Genomic DNA, 21,092 nt, shown 5'->3' with positions numbered 1-21,092 from the left:
CCCCGAAGAGAGCCGCGCCTTTCGCCCTCAAGAAGTGCTGGGCCGGGGGACGCCTCCACCGCGCAGGTTTAGGAGGCGGAGCGGCACCAGAGGAGCGTTGGCGGCTCCGAGCCTTTGGGAAGGCTACGGGAATCGCTTCAGGAGGCGGGGAGGTCTCGAAGACCCAAAACCCAGCCAGTCGCTCGCAGCCGGTCGGAACTGCCCGTCCGACACCTCCGTCCGACCCATCCGATGCTGGCGCCTCCCTCCCTGCCTGCCTGCCGGCCCCTGCGCGCCCCAAACCCCCCCAAACTCCCGCGGAAGGCAGTCCCCGTTCCCCCCCCGCTTGCCAGCTCTCGCTTTGGTGTTTCTCTGGTGGAAGCAAGGCGGTTGAGTTGCTCCGAGGTTCTGCTTCCAAGCAACCGTTTGCCGCCTCCCCGCAAGCCCCCTGCCCGAAGCTGCAAGCGCGAGATCCTGGGGCGAGGGGGAGGCGGCAGTCCTGCGCTTTGCACTGGGGAGGTGCAGCGGGGAACCGGGGAGGAAGCCACCCCTCTGTGCTGGGAGGGAAGAAGGAACAATGTTCACTATCTCCCAGGATCACCAAGCCCCCTTCCAACAGCACATGCGAGGCTCCTGGCCTGCCAGCTCTCAGCTTCTCATTTCTGCTTTCTCTCTTGCTCTCTTGCTCTTTCATTCTTTTTTCTTTCTCTCTTTTTTTTTCTTTCTTTCTTGCTCTTTTTCTTTCTCTCTTTTACCTTCCCTCCTTCCATTTCTTTCATTCCCCCTCTCTATTTTTATTTCTCTTTCATTCTCTTTCTTTCTCTCTTTTTCTTTCTCTCTTTTACCTTCCCTTCCTCTCTTTTACCTTCCCTTCCTCTATTTCTTCTTTTCTTTCTCCTTCCTACCTTCTTCCTTCCCTCCCTTCCTTCAGTCCTTCCTCTCTTACTCTCCCCTTTCATAAGTTTCCTTGCTTCCTTCCTCTGTTCTGTCCCTTCCCCCTTTCTTTCTTTCTTTCTATTTTTTTTCTATTTTCCTCCTCTAAAATCTAGGTGCGTCTTATGAGCAGGTGCGTCTTATAGAGCGAAAAATACGGTAATTTGGGGCTATTAGACTAATTCTGTCAGAAGATTACTGATAGAAAAAACAAAGAATCCTGTCTAATTCCATAAATGTTCGGTAAGTAATAAGAAACTAACTAAAATTACAGAAAATTAAAGCTCTCCCCATCCTTAAAGGTAGTTACATTACTTTCTTCATTTATGATTTCTCAGTTGTTTGATCCTGCTTTTGGGTCTTTGTGCAATGAACCTTATCAATTTTTATAGGGTGGACACTTGTTGCACACTCCCCTATCCTGTTGCCTGCTCCTCGGCCAGCCTGGCAAGCTTCCAAGACTGAAAATCAGCTGGCCAGCCCTGGAGCTGACATAGGGCAAGACCTCGGGTGCCCTCTGATATGGCTCCGGGCATCACCTGTGGCACATGTGCCATAGGTTCACCATCACAGTTATATTTATTTATTTATTAGATTTGTATGCCGCCCCTTTCTGTAGACTCGGGGTGGTTCACAGCATACCTCTCTGGTCGGTCGCAGTCGGTGTTAGTAGGGGATCAGAGGTCGACCTCCAGGTCTCTCCCTTGTGGGGTGCCTCAGGGGTCGGTCCTCTCCCCCCTGCTATTTAATATCTACATGAAACCGCTAGGTGAGATCATCCAAGGGCATGGGGTGAGGTATCATCAATACGCCGATGATACCCAGTTATACATCTCCACCCCATGTCCAGCCAACGAAGCAGTGGAAGTGATGGGCCGGTGCCTGGAGGATGTTAGGGCCTGGATGAGTGTCAACAAGCTCAAACTCAACCCAGACAAGACGGAGTGGCTGTGGATCTTACCTCCCAAGGACAACTCCATCTGTCCGTCCATTACCCTGGGGGGAGAATCACTGGCCCCCTCAGAGAAGGTTCGCAACTTGAGCGTCCTCCTCGATCCACAGCTCACATTAGAGAAACATCTTTCAGCTGTGGCGAGGGGGACGTTTGCCCAGGTTCGCCTGGTGCACCAGTTGCGACCCTACTTGGACCGGGAGTCACTGCTCACGGTCACTCATGCCCTCATCACCTCGAGGCTTGACTACTGTAACGCTCTCTACATGGGGCTACCTTTGAAAAATGTTCGGAAACTTCAGATCGTGCAGAATGCACCTGCGAGAGCAATCATGGGCTTTCCCAAATATGCCCATGTTACACCAACACTCCGCAATCTGCATTGGTTGCCGATCAGTTTCCGGTCACAATTCAAAGTGTTGGTTATGACCTATAAAGCCCTTCATGGCACCGGACCAGATTACCTCAGGGACCGCCTTCTGCTGCACGAATCCCAGCGACCAGTTAGGTCCCACAGAGTGGATCTTCTCCGGGTCCCGTCAACTAAGCAATGTCGCCTGGCGGGATCCAGGGGAAGAGCCTTCTCTGTGGCGGCCCTGGCCCTCTGGAACCAACTCTCCCCAGAGATTAGAACTGCCCCCACCCTCCTTGCCTTTCGTAAACAACTTAAAACCCACCTCTGCCGCCAGGCATGGGGGAATTGAGATCCTCTTTCCCCCTAGGCCTTTACAATTCTATGCATGGTATGTATGTATGTATGTTTGGTTTTTATATTAATTGATTTTTAATCATCAATACCAAATTACTATTGTACACTGTTTTATTGTCGCTGTTAGCCACCCCGAGTCTCTGGAGAGGGGCGGCATACAAATCCAATAAATAAATAAATAATAAATAAATACAATGAAACAATTCATAACAAATCTAATAACTTTTAAAAACTTTTAAAAACCCCATTATTAAAACAAACAAACATACACACAAACATACCATACATAAATTGTATAGTACATAAATTGTATATATATATTTTATCCCCGTATTAGAATTTGTGAAATATTGTATATATTTACTGCGCCTGACTCATCACTCAATTAAATGCAACTGAAAACACAGCTTGTATTAAAAATAAAATACTTGCTTTGAAAGTGATTGTTGCCTTTGTGCAATACAATCCTATAGAAACAATGGGATCTTTAATGATTGGACTTTTCTGTTGATTCATCGTTCCATCATCTTCTCCAGCATCATCTCTGTCTTCATCATCAGTGCCCACAATAGCAGGTACAAATGACCAGGCCCATGACACCCACCCTTGCTGTTGATCATCATCTTGTGGAATATAAAATACAGGAGGAATCTCTTTGCCTATTTCATCTTCTGCACCTTAAAACATAAAGAAACAGAGCTAGCTAACAATGCCACGAAAAATTGAAGCAAATTTGTATTTACCTCTGTAGACATTATTTCTGACTGAATATATTAAACATCTTGTCATAATTAACATGAAGACAAAATTTAATTTTATTGTTTGCTGGACTGAATATATTCATAGCCGCCTCGTAGAAGGGCGGCGTACAAATCTAATTAATAGATAAATAAATAAATAAATAAAATATCCATGTCCAAATGTTCTAAAATTAAGGATTGTAGTTTGTTTTTTATATAATTAAAATCTGTATTCATATACCGTATTTTTTTGAAGTATAATAAGCACCCTAGAAGAGGCTGAAACTTTGGGTGTGTTTTACACTCCGAAAGTAGCGTTTACTAAACTTTTTTTCAGCCCTAACAAACAGAGCAATGATGGCAAACCTTTTTTTGTTCGTGTGCCAAAAGGGTGTGTATATACGTGCTAGCACGTGCGCACATGCTCATGCCCATTGTCTTCCCTCTCCGCGTATGCACAACCCTGCGCTGCCCCTGTGCATGCACACAATCCCCCCCTCCGTCCCAACGTATGTGCACTGAAGCCTGGAATGGTGAAAAAACAGTCAAACCAGAAGTTTGGAAAAACAGAATTCCGGTTTGCCCGTTGTGTTGTTTTTTACCTTCCGGAGCCTTCAGGAAAACTTCCCTGAAGCCTCTGGATGGCGAAACGGCCTTCCCCAACACCAAAAATCAGCTGGCTAACGCACTTTGGAGATCACATAGGGCAGCGGTCCCCAAACTATGGCCCACGGGCCACATGCGGCCCACTGAGGCCATTTATCCGGCCCGCCAGTGAGTGACAAGAGCACAGGGAAAAGAGAGAGAGAAAGAAAGAAAAGGGAAAGAGAGGGAGGGAAGGAAGGAAGGAGAAATGGAGGGAACAAGGAAGGAAGGGAGGGAGGAAGGGAGGGAGGGAGGGAGGGAGGGAGGAAGGAAGGAAGGAAGGAAGGAAGGAAGGAAGGAAGGAAGGAAGGAAGGAAGGAAGGAAGGAAGGAAGGAAGGAAGGAAGGAAGGAAGGATGAAATGAATGGAGGGACAGAGGAAGGAAGGACTGTTTTGGGGGGGGGGTAATTTTTTTAAATTTTTCTCTCAACATACATTCAAACAACACAGTGTACCATCTAATTTTCCATGAATAAAATGCAGTGTTTTGTTAGTAACTAATATCAATCATCAAAAAAGTTGCAAAAGGTTTTTTTTCTAATTTTGTCATCCAGTTACATTCATTTTCTTTAATTAAATTTCCTCCTTAATGTTCCTTCAAAAAGTGCAACACCAATTATATTTCTAACTTATTAACCACTATGCCAAAGTGCTTCCTTCTTTCTTTATGCATTTTCCATAAGCCAATAAAACCTTGTATAGCCAATCAAATGTCAACAAAAGAAAATTAAAAACAAAACATAAACATATATGAATTTCAGACCTTCCCCCTCTAAATAGTACGTTCCCATTTTGTTTTTTTATTTTAAAACAAGGTATGCAGTGTGCATAGGGATTTGTTCATAGTCTTTTTTAATAGTCTGGCCCTCCAATAGTCCGAGGGACAGTGAACTGGCCCCCTGTGTAAAAAGTTTGGGGACCCCTGACATAGGGCAACGCCTTATGTGCCCTCTGATATGGCTCCACGTGCCACCTGTAGCACGCATGCCATAGGTTCGCCATCACGGGCACAGAGTAAAATAAGACTGGATGTCCTTGGGTATATTGGCCCAATCTTGCCCTTTCCTTTTTAATTTGTCTAAAGTCATGAAGACAGCAAGTATCAGTTTTTAGGCATGGTGGCTCAGTGGCTTAATACGCTGGAAATGGTCTCTGCTCCAGCAATTCAAATTCTAGATCTGCCTGGCAGTGAGCTCCTGCCACTTGTGTCAGCTTCTGTCCACCTAACATTTTGAAAGTATGTTATATAGGTAGTGTTGGCTCTGGGCCAGCTCCTGCTCCAAGGACTGTGGGGGTTGGTTTGGGAGAATCCTCACATTATCAGAGACCGGTTTTACTGCCAACGGCTTCAGACAGTGAAGCTTCTGTGTCAAGGGAAAATTCTGGAAGGGAAGATGTTGACAAAATTGAACGGGTCCAAAGACGGGCTACAAGAATGGTGGATGGTCTTAAGCATAAAACGTATCAGGAAAGACTGGTTTAAAGTGTGCCATATTTTCTTGTTGATAATCTGAATTTTGTTTACTTTACAACCGTGTGTGTTTGAATTTATACTTTGGACTTAATTGGGGCTCGTAACGTGAAGCCCCGCATAACAGGTACGAATCCCAGCGACCGATTAGGTCCCACAGAGTGGGCCTTCTCCGGGTCCCGTCAACTAAACAATGTCGGTTGGCGGGCCCCAGGGGAAGAGCCTTCTCTGTGGCGGCCCCGACTCTCTGGAACCAACTCCTCCCAGAGATTAGAACTGCTCCTACTCTCCTTGCCTTTCGTAAGCTCCTTAAAACCCACCTTTGTCGTCAGGCATGGGGGAACTGAGACATCTCCCCCGGGCATATACAATTTATGCATGGTATGTTTGTATGTATGTTTGCTTAGTAAATGGGTTTTTTTAAATATTTTAAACTATATTTAGATTTGTCATGAATTGTTTTATTTTGTTGTGAGCCGCCCCGAGTCTGCGGAGAGGGGCGGCATACAAATCTAATGAATGAATGAATGAATGAATGAATGAATGAATGAATGAATGAATGAATGAATAAATAAATAAATAAATAAATAAATAGGTACTACTCTGGTGGACAGATGAGCTGGTGCAGAGTCAGATTTCTGCCAGCTCTGAAGCTTCCCCCTTGCAACGCCATTCATGAGGCAGCTCTGGGGAGGGAGGGAGCTTTGGATGACGCTGCAGGAAGAGCCACTCATCTTTCTTTCTGGTACACAGCCAGCTCACTGTCCCGTGGCATACTTGGCAAGTGTGCAAGTGTTTCCAACAACAGAACTATTCTGCAATAGCATTGTGGTCTGCTAATGCAGTGTTTCCCAACCTTGACAACTTGAAGATATCTGGACTTTAACTCCCAGAATTCCCCAGCCAGCGAATGCTGGCTGGGGATTTCTGGGAGTTGAAGTCCAGATATCTTCAAGTTGTCAAGGTTGGGAAACACTGCCCTAATGGTTAATGTAACAATGCCATGTGCTACTAACAGCAGCAGCAAAAATAATATCAGATAACAGTTATCTCTGGGCCCACATGGTGTCTTCTATGCGGTATTAAAAAGCAGGACTTGTGTTATAAGTTACAAAAGGTTGTCTAGGTTGTGTGGGTATGTATGGGTATGACTGAATTGCTTTTTAAAAGTGATGAAATAATTTGAGATGAAAGTGAAGTGAGGAGATATGGGAAGACATATTTTAAAGATTTATGTGGGAATGACAATAACCTCTCTAGAACGTCCTCTCCTCAGGAGGCCACAAGATGACCCTGCTTGCATTTAGACAACAAGTACAGCATTGTTTCAGTAGGCCCTTAGTTCTGGTTTATTATTGTTTCCTATAATTACATAACAGTTTCTTTTATTTTTCTTGGTTGTATATAATTTATTTGTAAGCATGCCCAGAGTAATTGCAGATTTGGGTGAATCATAAATATTGCAAATAAAATTAAATACAACAAAGTGAAATTGAAACAAATGTAATGAATGTTAGCATTTATTTGAGGAATAATGATGAAAAGGAATGCCTAAATATTGCCAGAGTGTTCAAAAACAGTAGAGCTGCATGTGGGCAGAGTATAATTGGAGAAATGTTATAATCTCAATCTAGTTTATTTACAAAACGGTCATGAGACTTGTTTAACATGGCATGAAGATTGGCTCTGGGCTAGACAATTTCAAGAATAGCAATAATATTTCCTATTCCTATTACTAGGGACATTTACTCTTCCTAGGAAGAGTAAAAAGAATAAGTGCAAATTTAGTTTGGAATTAGTTTGTTAAATATGTCTATAAAGATACTTGACAGAATTGAAGTGACAATGGGCAAAATATGAAAAGCATACTTCAAGGTTTTTGCTTCAGGGGAGATGTGAAAACCAGATTTTTGTTGTTCAGCAAATCACTGAGAAATGAGTGAAAGTGAGAAAATGATGGTATATTACTTAATTCAGAGAAATCCTACCACAAAGTGAATACTTGAATTACAGAATGTCTGGGTGAATAGGAAGCTAGTTGTTAAATGTAATAACCTGATGGGAGCTTGGGGCTTTTGGCATGTTTTATAGATAGTTATGAGCCACCTAGAGTCATTATATGACACAGGCAGTCATATCAGTCCTGTGAGTGAGTGAGTGAGTGAGTGAGTGAGTGAGTGAGTGAGTGAGTGATCGATCGATCGATCGATCGATCAATCAATCAATGTATACAATAAAAATAAAATAAATAAATGAGTCACTTCATTTATTTAGTATGCACATTCATTTATTTAGTATGCACCTTGGTTGTTTAATGTATTTACAGCTAAACCTCTGTGTAAGGAATGAGTTTTTTTCCATAAGATGTTAAAATCCATGTGTTCTTCTACTGAATGACTGACTGACTGACTGACTGACTGTCTTTGTATACTGCCATATTCTCCAGACTCCCAGTTTATCACATAGGAAATAACAATGCAGAATCATAAAATATTAAAACACTCAATGTCTTTGGCTTTCAATACAAGTACAACATGCTAAGGGTGAAGAATGCTTGATAAAGCATTCCAGAAAGAGACGGGCTACTGCTGGAACGGCTAATTGTGTGCAGCTCTGCGGCTCTGGAGCGCGAGATCAAGCGCAATTTCACTTCCCGCACCTGTTCAGGTAGCAAATTCTCACACGGGGACGCACATGCGGGTGCGTTTTGGTGAGGTTTTTTGCTTCCCTAGGGAATGAATGATCAGTACGGAAAAGTAAGCATTTCTCTAAATAAATTAATGTTTTGCGATAAAGGAAGGCTAAATGAATTTTATATTTGACCAAGCTCATTTATAATTTCATGTTTAATTATGCTAACTACTAGTCTATATTATTAGAATCAGGCAAGAATATGTAGTAACTACAATTGTTCAAAGTCAGTGCTCCACGCTCTGTTGTTCCAAGTATAAGAAGTTCATCAGCTCAATGAGAAACAGTTTTGTTGGGGAGAGGGGGGTGTCTGTGTGTTTGTGTCTGTGTATGTTTTTATAATAAACTTCCTTATTAAAGAGATGGGACACCTATGTTTAGCTTTTCATTTAAATAATAGAAGAAACATCGGATAGCTTTGTAGGTGGTATGTTCTGAGGCTGCCATATAAATCCAATAAAAATAATGGAAACAAATCCACATGGACCCAACACAGAGTTTATCATTCTTTTCCTTCAAATCAGTACAATAAAGGCAAAATAGCGTCTGCTTCCAACAGTAATCTAATGAAAGCCACACAACAGCTAAAGTGGTTAAACTTGGCTACTCAATGAAGTAAGCTTCACTTTCACTGTAAGTAGGCTCAGATGTTTGCATAAAAGTACGCATTACTTTTAAGGGGCACAAATGGCAAAACTTTGACACCTATTCTCAATTCACACTGCACTGCACTCCAAAATGCTCTTCAGTGATTATTACCTATCTATGCTTATATATTTTTTAAATCCAAGTTTTAAAAATCCAAGATTTAAAAAAATTAAGATCACCATATCCAGACATTAGTCATCTTGCTGCATAGATACTTCAATAGTATTTCTCAGATATACTTGTGCGATTCATTATATTGTCTCTTTTAAATCCAAATCCATTTTAATGTTATTTCAATGTTACCTAAACTAAAAAAAACCTGTCTTGCTCTACTCTCAAATTATCCAACATTTAAAAATTGATTTGTAATATAGGTACACATATCTGAATTAAATTGTAACTGTCTTTTTCTACATTTTTCACAGATAATCTGTAGCTCAGAGTTGAAATGAGGGGTCTTTGGTGTACTTTGAGTTTGCTAGGTTTTTTGCAGATGTTTCAATATTCAAACTAGGTCAGGGGTCTTCAACCTTGACAACTTTAAGCCTGGGGGACTTCAACTCCCAGAATTCCCCAGCCAGCAATGATTAAATTTTCCAAGATTGAACTAGGTAACATCAGTGCTGGGGGGGGTGTTGGTGTTGGTTATTGAAGCATTTGCAAGAAAGTAAGCAAACTCTGAGAGCACCAAGATCCTCTCAGAGATGGCTAATTAAAGCAAGTTATTAATATACAGTACTAGCAGTAGAGGTGAAGGATGCCACATCGGTAGCAGAAGTTGAGCTGTGTGAGCACTTCCGGTGTCTTCGTGCGTGCGGCATGTCCCAGCATGTTTTTGCTTTTGTGCATTCACAGGAAGCAAAATATTGTGAGGGGACATGCACATGTGCGAGATTTCAGAGATGTTGGTTGGTGGGCCCCAGGGGGAGAGCCTTCTCTGTGGCGGCCCCGACTCTCTGGAATCAACTCCCCCCAGAGATTAGAACTGCCCCTACTCTCCCTGCCTTTCGTAAACTCCTTAAAACCCACCTTTGTCGTCAGGCATGGGGGAACTGAATCACCTCCCCCGGGCATGTTCAATTTATGCATGGTATGTTTGTGTGTATGTTTGTTTAGAAATAGGGTTTTTTAAAAATATTTTAAATATTTTAAATTATATTTAGATTTGTCATGAGTTGTATCCTGCTGTGAGCCGCCCCGAGTCTGCAGAGAGGGGCGGCATACAAATCTAAATAATAAAATAAATAAATAAATAAAAATAAATTTCGGCAATATTTTGCTTCTATGCATGCTTGGAAGCAAAAAGCTTATTTATTTTATTTATTTATTTATTTTGTCCAAGACACAATGAGGGTTTTAGTGGGTATCTATATACACATAGTAAAATACATGATGAAGATTATAGAGAAGATACTCATAGTAAAATATATCTAAGAAAGAATAGAAAAGAAGATATAGTAATAGAACATATCAATGAAAGAATAGAAGAAGAGATATAGGAATAGAAGAAAGGTATAGGAGATATAGGAGAGCAATAGGACAGGGGACGGAAGGCACTCTAGTGCACTTGTACTCGCCCCTTACTGACCTCTTAGGAATCTGGAGAGGTCAACCGTAGATAATCTAAGGGTAAAGTGTTGGGAGTTTGGGGACACTATGGAGTCCGGGAATGAGTTCCACGCTTCGACAACTCGGTTACTGAAGTCATATTTTTTACAGTCAAGTTTGAAGCGGTTAATATTAAGTTTAAATCTGTTGTGTGCTCTTGTGTTGTTGTGGTTGAAGCTGAAGTAGTCGCCGACAGGCAGGACGTTGCAGCATATGATCTTGTGGGCAATACTCAGATCTTGTTTAAGGCGTCTTAGTTCTAAACTTTCTAGGGCCAGGATTGAAAGTCTAGTCTCATAGGGTATTCTGTTTCGAGTGGAGGAGTGAAAGGCTCTTCTGGTGAAGTATCTTTGGACATTTTCAAGGCTGTTAATGTCTGAGATGCGAAATCTCATACACACACACGTCCCCTCACAAGATTTTGCTTCCAGAGCATGTGCAGAAGTAAAAACACACTGGGACACATGTGTGCATGTGCAGGGAAAGTAAAGCTGTGCGCATAGCGCACTGGTAACAGCAGGAATGGGAATCCACCCCTGAATACTGTATGCTTTCATATTGCCTTTTGTATCACTACCAGGTGTGGATTCCACTGACTTTCCCTACCGATTCACATCACAACCAAAGTGCGCGTTCGATCCGCTCATTCGCCTGCCCACATTACAGAAGACATCAGAAAATTACCCTCTCCGTATGCACAGAAGTCAATGCGTATGCATAGAGGGTTTTTTTTCAAGCCACAGTGACCGGAGGACCGGTTCGGGACCGTGGACCGCCGGTCATCTCTGACAGTTCGGTGAGTGGTGGTAAATCCCCACCAGTTCAAACTGGCAGCAACCCACCATTGATCATTACATAAGATTGAGAAATAAAATAAATCATCTAAAGTGTGTTCAGATTAAGAAGGAAATTTTATTAATGCTAACCTGAATTAAATAAAGCTATCTAATATAGCAGTAAATATAATTTAATGTAATTTTTTCTCAATTGATTATTACTGAATTATATACTGTAATAGTAAAATCTAAATCATCTGAATAGATTTATTCTACAGATACTCTTTTTGTACCTTATCGTAAAATATTAATGTGACTCTTTGAACCAGCCTAAGATCTGCAGAAGACTCAATAAGGTAGCAATTCATTTTAAATATACATTCATGGTCTGAATAAGGCTTCTTGAACAAGATGGATATCCCATAGAAAATCATTTCCACTTCTTGCTTTTAGAAGATATAATTGCTTTTAATAAAAATGTTTCTGTGCAAGATTTCATGAAACAGATTTTTCTGTAAATCAAGTTATTGCTTAATATTTAAATCTTAATAAATAACAATGTATAAAATATTCAGTTATGTGACATTCTACCTTAAAAATAGGCTCTTTGGAGTTTTACAGAAGTAAATGGTCTGTTTCAAAGTCAGAATCTTTCTTATTACCTGAGATATTACCCAAAATATCCTTGGTGTGACAAACAGGATCTTCACTTTCTCCATCTTTAAAGTTACCAATTTCTCCATAGTACAGTGAAATTACAAGCTGCATTATACGGATAAACATAGGAAGCTGTTGATCAGTAATTGAAAGCTTCAGACTTTCAACTAAAGTATGTACCTGCAAATACAGAGAAGAGCACATAATAAAACTAATCAGGTTCCAACTCTCATGCTTAAGAAACATTTGAAGACATAGCAGTAGTTCAAAAAATTAACCCAGAGGTCTTCAAACCTGGCAACTTTAAGACTTGTGGACTTCAAATCCTAGAATTCTCCAGCCAGCCACAAGTCTTAAAGTTGCCAAATTTGGAGACCCCCAAATTCTAACCAATATCCTTAATACCCTGTTCTGAAACATTTTGGATAATAAAGTACACATTATAAATTGGAAAAGTTACTTTGAGAGACTAAAACTCATAATTTTTTTTTTAAAAAGGTCACTACCTAAAAATAATAATTTGTAGATAGTGATCCAATATTTCTGAATATTAATCTTCAGTTCTATAAGCCTGTTTGAAATTTGTTATAACTAATAAATTGAAGTTACACTGAACAGCTTTAAATGTCCTTTATGTTGAATTGGTAGCCTGCATTAGAAGACTAAAACCACATGCTACTGGATAAATTATGCACAAAACAACTGCTTATTACAGCATGTGGCATCAATAATACTAGTAAAATTAACTGCACATAGGGAAGATGAATTGCAACACACAAGTCCACATCTGGAAACAACTTCAATATAGATAAAGTTACGGAGCTTCCTCGGTTTTATGTCAGAAATAGGATAAATTTCCAAAAATATATGGTGCTATTGACTCTTGGATTTAGCTGATGATGCTGGTCCCAAGATACACATTAAGATATGTCACCTTGACATAAGATTAAAATAAAATTCTTCAGAAAAATATTCTCAACTCCAAACTATGAGATTTTTTCCCACTTTAGTTACATTTTTTCTATTAAACATAGTCATGCTAATAACAAGAAAGAAATAAGGCATCCAGAATTTCATAAAGTAACAATACAGATGAAGTTAATACTTAACGCAGAAATTCCTGAAAGTTAAGTTCTGGTCATGGATCAGAACACAAATCTCTTTTTTTTTGTTTCAGCATAAATGTACCTCAAAATAACTATCTATTTTGTGCTTTTCAAGAATATATGACTCAATTATCAGGAAATCTACTTACTTTAATAATGGATGGCATCTTAGAATTAAGATTATCATAAGTGAAGTGCAAGCGAGTTCTAAACAAACACTTGTATAGCAGAGGATCTTGATAAAATTCAATTTTGCCACTAGCATTCCTCTTGTCTAGACAAACTGTACAATCAGAAAAGTTTATCACTTTCCTTAGTACCAAATCAGTTGCTATGAAAAGAAAAAAAATATTGTTCCATTTTAATAGCAAGAAAAAACAAATATTGTATTCTATTTAATATGGAAAGAAGCATACATGGCAAGACTGCATAAGCTTTTTTTCAAAATAACAGTCAACCATTGATTGTGACATTGGAAATAATGTTTCACAAAAGGAGGTGCAAGGGACAAAAAATAGACAATAGCTACTACCAGTATGAAAACTACATTTGCATTATCTTTCATTTAAAGTAAATGTACAATTATTCTTGATGTATGAAATAACTCTCCTCCTTTCATATTAAAAATTAGTAACACCCATTCACTTTTGGGAAGGTTCCGGCAACCACACACATTATGTATGGTTCTTTAACAGAATAACAGAGTTGGAAGGGACCTTGGAGGTCTTCTAGTCCATACAGAGGCTATGAGAGGGCGTTTTCGGCTTATAGCGGGCCTCCAGGGAAATGGGTGAGGGCATTTTTGCCCTCTCCAAGGTCCCAGAAACCTCTGTGAAAAACCTCTGTGAAAGTTGGGAAATGGGACATTTCTGGCCTCCAGAGGCTATTTTCACCCTCCCCAGGCATTGTATTATGGGTGTGGGCACTTGTACATGCACAATAGCACACACACATACACTTTCGACACCCATGGGAAAAAAGGTTCGCCATCACTGCCCTATACCATTTCAGAAATGGTTGTCCAATCTCTTTGTAAAAACTTCCAGTGTTGGAGCATTCACAACTTCTGGAGACAAGCTGTTCCACTGATTAATTGTTCTGTCAGGTATGGCAGCCCTTAAATCTTGGAGCACTACTATCATGTCACCCCCAGTTCTTTTTTTTACTAGACTAGACAAACCCAATTCCAGCAAGTTCTTTATATCCCAGAATTTGTTTAACATACATATAAAAAATAACACCAGGGAGACTAAACATATGATAAGTTCCCCAATATATCCTGCTGCTTGGTATCCATTTCAATAAGTCACTGTAGAATCTGGAAGCCTCAACTCCCCCACTCCCTCAAAAAGCTATGTTTCTTGTTCCAAGGACACAATAAGAAGACACAAAAGTTTATCTTATCCACAAAACTAGCTGGTCTGATGTTTCATATGTCCAATCAGAACTAATAATCTCTCTGCTAAGAGTCCACTTACCTGTTCATGGTTAGCAATAGAAATAGCATTTAGAATTATATACCACTTCATAGTGCTTTACAGCCCATTCTAAGCGGTTTACAGAGTCAACATATATTGCCCCCAACAATCTGGGTCCTCATTTTACCACGCTCAGAAGGGTGGAAGGCTGGGTCAACCTTGAGCCTGGTGAGGTTCGATCTACCAAACTGCTGGCAGCTGGTGATCAGCAGAAGTAGCCTGAAGTACTCTAACCACTGTACCACCATGGTTCCCTTATTAGTCAATATAATAACCATTTCCCAGTGTCCTTAACTGAAGACAGTGTGATTTTTTTAAAAAAAAGTCTGACAGAAAGCTATGACTTACAGATTACCTGATATATCCATAAAGGCTCGGTCCCAAAATTCATCTACGGTGTAACATTCCGCAGAAGTAATATTAACAGAAAGAACAATATCATCCTCCACATATTTGAGTATGAGGTTATTAATGACAATGTTGACATTGTTTATAACCCGCCAAATCAAACTTTGTACATAACCTAGGAAGGAAACATAAATATGGTCAGTTTTTTTATTTGAGAATTCCACCAGCAAGCTGCTAAAAACAAAATGACTTTTTTAAATGTAATAATCCAAAAAAAGCTTTTAAATAAAACAAATGTCATCAACTTTTCTGTAGAAATATCAATTCCCAGCCAATCAGTAGATTATTATTATCCAGTGAGTGTTAGTTTAAATATCACAAATTAATGCAAAAACTAGTCTACTGATGTTTTACCTAAGAAAAAGCATAGACCTGCATGTCAATCTCCATTTCCAAAAAATATTTCTTGCATACATCTTCCTATGTGCACCCCAACCCATGCACCCTGCAATGCTGCAGAAAGAATGTTGAGAAACTGCACTAGTGCCTTATTAGTGATTTATAGCAATTACTGAATTATCAAACTACAATTGTGCCAATATAACAATAAGGATAGGCTTTATAGTGCTACAACATTGGCTCAGTAATTTGTAGGAGATGCTACAAAATTCTAGTGAGGAAGTGAGCATAGATTGCCTTATTAGATAATTACCTTATTTTATGGAGTATAAATGCACCTTTTTACCCCCAAAAGAAGGTGAAAACTTGAGTGCGTCTTATACACCGAATTTAGCCCCACCTACATAGCCACCCCCACCCTTTTGGCCTCTGCCTCCCAGCAATTTATCTCCTTGCAGCAAACAGCACAGAACCTGTCAAACCAAACAACTCATTATCAGCTTTGCAATAAGTTGATGCCTTAGAACTGCTTTGTAAGTCCCCATTTAGTAACTGCTTTGTTTAGTGGCCATTCACAATTACAATGGTGGTTGAAAAAAAACCATTTTACAACCAATTCTTGCACTTGCAACCTTCACAGGTCTGCAAAACAAAGGAAAGCTGAAGTAAGATCATAAGCGCAGTTGCAGTTTCATTGCTTTGCTGAGTAATAGAGTTGCAAGCCCCAATTGTGGTTGTGAAACAAGGACTACCTGTACTATTTGTAAGTCAGTGTCCAACTAAAATAGATCAACCGCTGATTTTCCAAGTTTATTTCTACTTAATTTTAATGATTAAGCAGAAATTCCAAGGGAGTGATAAATGTCCCCACAAAAACTTTCTGTTCAGATTTGGGAAGTAGTGTGGTAACTCAAAAGCCTACTACAAACCTCCTATCTCCTATTTTTTCCCCCACAACAACAGTTATTAAGTGCCCAAATATAATATTTATATGGCAAATCAGGCTTTTATATTTTATGTTTGGTATGTATGTGTTGTATGCTTTTAATTGCTGGGGTTTTATATATGTTTTATTTTTAATATTAGATTTGTTTCACTGTTATATTGTTTCTATTATTCTTGTGAGCCGCCCCGAGTCTTCGGAGAGGGGCAGCCTACAAATCTAATAAATAATAATAATAATAAATCACCTGGTGGCAAATCAGGGTCAGGAGGAGTGTGTTGAATTTTTCTTGGTTTCACCGTCGTTTTTGAACCTTCTGTAGTACTACGATTTGTTGAACTGGAACCACCACTTTCATGGTCATCCTAAAATATATATTTTTAATTATTTGTTACAAATCAGCAAAATAAGTGGAAACATTTAGTAGTTAGGTCATTTTGGTGTCATCTTTAATCGGAATTAGTGACTTGTTTGATTTAAATCTCAGCTTTCAACTTAATGAGTAATTAAGGCAGATTAAAAACAAAAAACAGGATAAGCTTAAAAACAAATCAATACTAAAATACATTAACGTTTAAAACCTGGCAAAGGAAAAATACTTGTCTACTGTTCTAAATGCCAAGAAAGTAGGAACTAAATGAACTCCAAAGCCAGCATTCCACAGAATAGAAATGATGCAAGGAGCGGTCCATACACACGTCAGAAAATAAATCTATGACAGTTAGGATATCTTCAAAGGGTCTTCTGCTTGGAGATAACAATTGGCAGTCAGTTTTATAAAACTAAGCAATTCTTGAAATAGGCTGTGGTCTAAAACTAATTCTTGAAATAAGCTATACTCTCAACCTTGGCAACATTAAGATGTAGCCAGAATTCTCCAGCATGGTTGGCTGGAGAATTCTGGGAGTTGAAGTGTCATCTTAGAGCTGCCAAGGTTGAAAAACATTGGTCTAAACCAGGGGTCTCCAATTTTGGCAACTTTAAGACTTGTGGACTTCAACTCCCAGAATTCTTCACCCAGAAAAGCTGAGAAACTCTGACAGTTTAAGTTTATTTATTGACAAAATTGAACGGGTCCAAAGACGGGCTACAAGAATGGTGGAAGGTCTTAAGCATAAAACGTATCAGGAAAGACTTCATGAACTCAATCTGTATAGTCTGGAGGACAGAAGGAAAAGGGGGGACATGATCGAAACATTTAAATATATTAAAGGGTTAAATAAGGTTCAGGAGGGAAGTGCTTTTAATAGGAAAGTGAACACAAGAACAAGGGGACACAATCTGAAGTTAGTTGGGGGAAAGATCAAAAGAGTAGTAGATCCTTGGAACAAACTTCCAGCAGACGTGGTAGATAAATCCACAGTAACTGAATTTAAACATGCCTGGGATAAACATATATCCATCCTAAGATAAAATACAGAAAATAGTATAAGGGCAGACTAGATGGACCATGAGGTCTTTTTCTGCCGTCAGACTTCTATGTTTCTAAGTCTACAAGTGTTAAAGTTGGCAAGACTGGAAACCCCTGGTCTAAACCATTTAGGCTCAGGCCTACATTAAATTGTGTAAGCAATGGGCAACTGATGCACATTTCAATTCAGGCAATATTTAGCCGCCCAGATGCCATACAGTATTGTGTAACTGCAACTTCCAAATATTTTCAAGCGTAGTCCCTTAATATAGTCAAAACTAGATGGACAAATGTTGCCAAATTTGACATACTTAGGAATTATTGCACTGGTAACTATAAATGTACTTCTTGCCTGAACATCTTCTGTAAATTTATTAATAGCTGAGGATCAAGAAACACTTTCAGATCATGACTTATCAATGAAAAGTAGCATAAAACCATGTAAAATAACGTAGAAATAAACTTGAGGGGGAAAATGGACACTCTCTTAAGGGAAGGATATAGTAACTCACTCCTGAAAAATGTGAAAAAGATACCCAAAATAACTTCTGACCTGTGGTTGATATAGGTGAATATATAAAGAACTATGCAGCCTTTCAAAATTCTTTTACTATACAGTATTTCAAAAGAATAAAATAGAATTGCTGTAATCTTTGTGATGTCTCTTTCCTAACCTGGCCTACCTCTAAACCAGCGGTGTCAAACCCAAGTCCTCCTGGCAGCATCACGTAATGTATCGGGACTTTTTTCCGCTTTGTTAAAACAGGCATGGGCGTGGCCAACACATGACGCATCCAACCCAAATTGGCTGAACCTCAATCCGAACTAGTTTCCTACAGACAGAAGCACTCTCTGTTTCTGTTCTTCCTAATCTAGTCTAAGTAATACTTAGTAGTAGTGACTACTCCCTTACAATTTGATGCAAAGAGCAACCCACAAATAACATCCGATTCTAAAGGCCCAAATGACTTCGCCCAGCAATTTCCTATAGATGCTGAAACAGCACAGGTGCTGTAAAAGTTGGTTCCCAGACTGATAAAGTTTCAAGAGACAGTTACGTGAACAACCAGCTGCTAATTTCCCCAATACCATAGAAGAAACCTGACTGTTTACTAGTTTGTGGAAAAGCTGCATAGAGGAATCAGATAATTTTCACCTAAATATACACAGAGCTTCTATTGGTACCAAACTAAAAACAATTCACTTGTTGAAATTCTTATATTCCTACTCCGTGCACCTCGATAAACCTTGCTAAAGAAAACTCTATGAGAATCATGTTTGGGGAAAAAAATAGGCTAAAGATACAGAAAGAATTATTTGCCAAAACTCAAAACTGATGTATTTAAAGACTTCTGGAAGAATAAAAAGCAACCTTAAGAACAAAGACAAATGACAGAATTTGAAATGCTTATACAGAACCAAGGCTCCCTGTTAAGACTTATGTAAAATATGTCTTACTAAATAGTAAACAGTAAATAGTTAAAAAAATACTATAAAAATAATAACAAGACAGAAGTAGTAAAAGGTTTTATGATAAAGTAGATGCATTTTTAAATAAATAAATTACTATACATTACAATGGAAAGACATTGTAAGAGTCTGGAAGGAGTTGGGTGGCTTATAATTTGCAATAATAAATAAATAATAAATAAAATTTAAAAACCAATAACATTTACTGCACCTTTTACTTACTGTATTTTTCAGAGTATAACATGCACCGGAGTATAAGACGCCCCTTACTTTTGAGGGAGGAAAATAGTGAAAAAAAATCTACCTACCAGATATTCATCTGGCTATCATCCTTGTTCTAGTTAGGGCTGGGGGAAAAAGCTTCGAAAAAGCTACATTCAGAGTATAAGATTCACCCAGATTCAGCCTCTTTTAGGGAGGAAAAAGGTGTGTCTTATACTCCGATAAATACGGTAATCATGCCTGATTCTTGGATACTGCCTGATGATTCCCTGCAGTTTTCTTGGCAAGGATTTTCAAAAATGGTTTGCCATTGCCACCTTCCTGGAACTGAGAAGAAGTGACTGAACCAAAGGAATCCAGCTGGCTTTGTGCCTAAGGCAAGACTCATGGTGTTCCAGTTTCTAGCCTGATGCCTTAACTGCTACTGCCGGGGTGGACTACTGCCCGGACAAGGGGAACACAGTAGGGTAGCGAAAATGGAGCTCCACCCCAGAGCATCCAATTTGCACTGAAAGATGCTGAAAGAAAATGCAGGGCGTCCTGCATAAGCCACGACCACAGTACGGCAGTAAAAATATTGGGAGCCCTTCACTGCCGCTAGCTATACTGGTACAAATCTCAAAAATTGATACATTATAGAATAATGCATGTCGGAAACATTACAATACCAAAGCAACCTGTTATTCTATGTGGTAGTCTTTAAAAAACATTCAAAAGTACTGTAAAGAAATACACAGCATTATTCAAAGAATTTTAAAAAATAAAGCTTGAATTGAAACATCCGTTTGTCTCTCTAGGAAATTGTGATTTCTTTAAACACAAATAAGTGTTTAAAGAAATCACAATTTATCAAGGTACGTGTTGACAGCCACAAAGAGTAGTTTGATCCAACTTGGGGGGGGGGGAGAAAGGAGGGGAGGAGAGAAAGGAATAGGACAAGAACAGGCGGTTTAGGGAAACAAGGGTACAGACACCATGCATCTGTGTAAACAAGCAGAGAATGCCAGGAAAGAGAGTGTCAAGTACACACAATCATGCGGGTGTTCAATTAGGAAGGAGAATGTGGGTGCATGTAAACAGAGGGGGTGGGGAGAGAGGACACGGTGCGTGCAAGTGAAGACATGTCAGGAGAGGTGGGAGATATTACTTGCAACCTTCTCTGGTGGCTTTCCCATTGACTTCGTTAGCTGGAAAGATCACAAATGGTAATCAGATGCTGCAACTGGTCATAAGTCTGAGCTGTTGCCAACTAGCCAAATTTTGTTCATCTGACCATGGAAGCAATTGCAAAAACCCCAATTTTAAAGACCGGTCAATGCTTGGTCAGTACCACTGGAACTTTGAATGAAATGAAATGAAAGATACTAATTTAAGCCATGGCTAAGGGATTAGAAAGGTTTAGAAACCAGAAAAACTATGAGTTTAGTCCTGTCTTGGGAACCAATGGCCTTAGGAAGGAGACAATGATAAAATTCTTCTGAAAAATATTGCCATGGACTTTTTTGTTCCACTTTTTGGTGCAATTACCATGAGTCAAAATTGACTCGACAGTAATAAATAAAAACCGAAATGAGTATTCTTTAGAATGGTGGTTATTTAGGAAGGTGATTCTGAAGGGAAAAAAAGAGATGGTGGTGATGATGATGATGATGATGATGATGATGATGATGAAGCTGGTGTGCTTCGTTCAGCGATAAGCTCATATTGCAGGGAGAAAATAAAATTATCTGAGAAAAATGCTGAAGCAACTTGTGCTATTCAGGATTATTTTTAACTCCTGGAATATTGCTTTATGTGCCAAGATTCTCAAATTAAAGATGGAACCCAAAGATTAAGAATGATTATTCTACAAAGAAATCTTAAAACTGAAGGCATAAAAAATATTGTAAGGTATGTACATGAATCC

The 21,092-nt window shown here is 39.4% G+C and overlaps 1 protein-coding gene across 6 annotated transcripts in view; it reads right to left on the bottom strand.

Moving 5' to 3' along the window:
• Positions 1-21,092, bottom strand: part of VPS13B (vacuolar protein sorting 13 homolog B) — a 454,077-nt gene that overhangs the window by 414,846 nt on the left and 18,139 nt on the right. For all 6 annotated transcript variants that reach the window (XM_070748103.1, XM_070748104.1, XM_070748105.1 and 3 more), the window contains exons 4-8: positions 16,331-16,448; positions 14,749-14,916; positions 13,065-13,246; positions 11,815-11,989; positions 3,006-3,250 (exon numbers count right to left, since the gene is read on the bottom strand). In XM_070748103.1, coding sequence (XP_070604204.1) covers positions 3,006-3,250; positions 11,815-11,989; positions 13,065-13,246; positions 14,749-14,916; positions 16,331-16,448 — 888 coding nt within the window. The remainder of the gene's footprint in view (positions 1-3,005; positions 3,251-11,814; positions 11,990-13,064; positions 13,247-14,748; positions 14,917-16,330; positions 16,449-21,092) is intronic.

This window comes from Erythrolamprus reginae, chromosome 3 (genome assembly GCF_031021105.1).
Source record: "Erythrolamprus reginae isolate rEryReg1 chromosome 3, rEryReg1.hap1, whole genome shotgun sequence".
NCBI lineage: Eukaryota > Metazoa > Chordata > Lepidosauria > Squamata > Dipsadidae > Erythrolamprus > Erythrolamprus reginae.
Note: the sequence above shows the minus strand (reverse complement) of the source record. Positions and strands in the feature narration are given on the sequence as shown.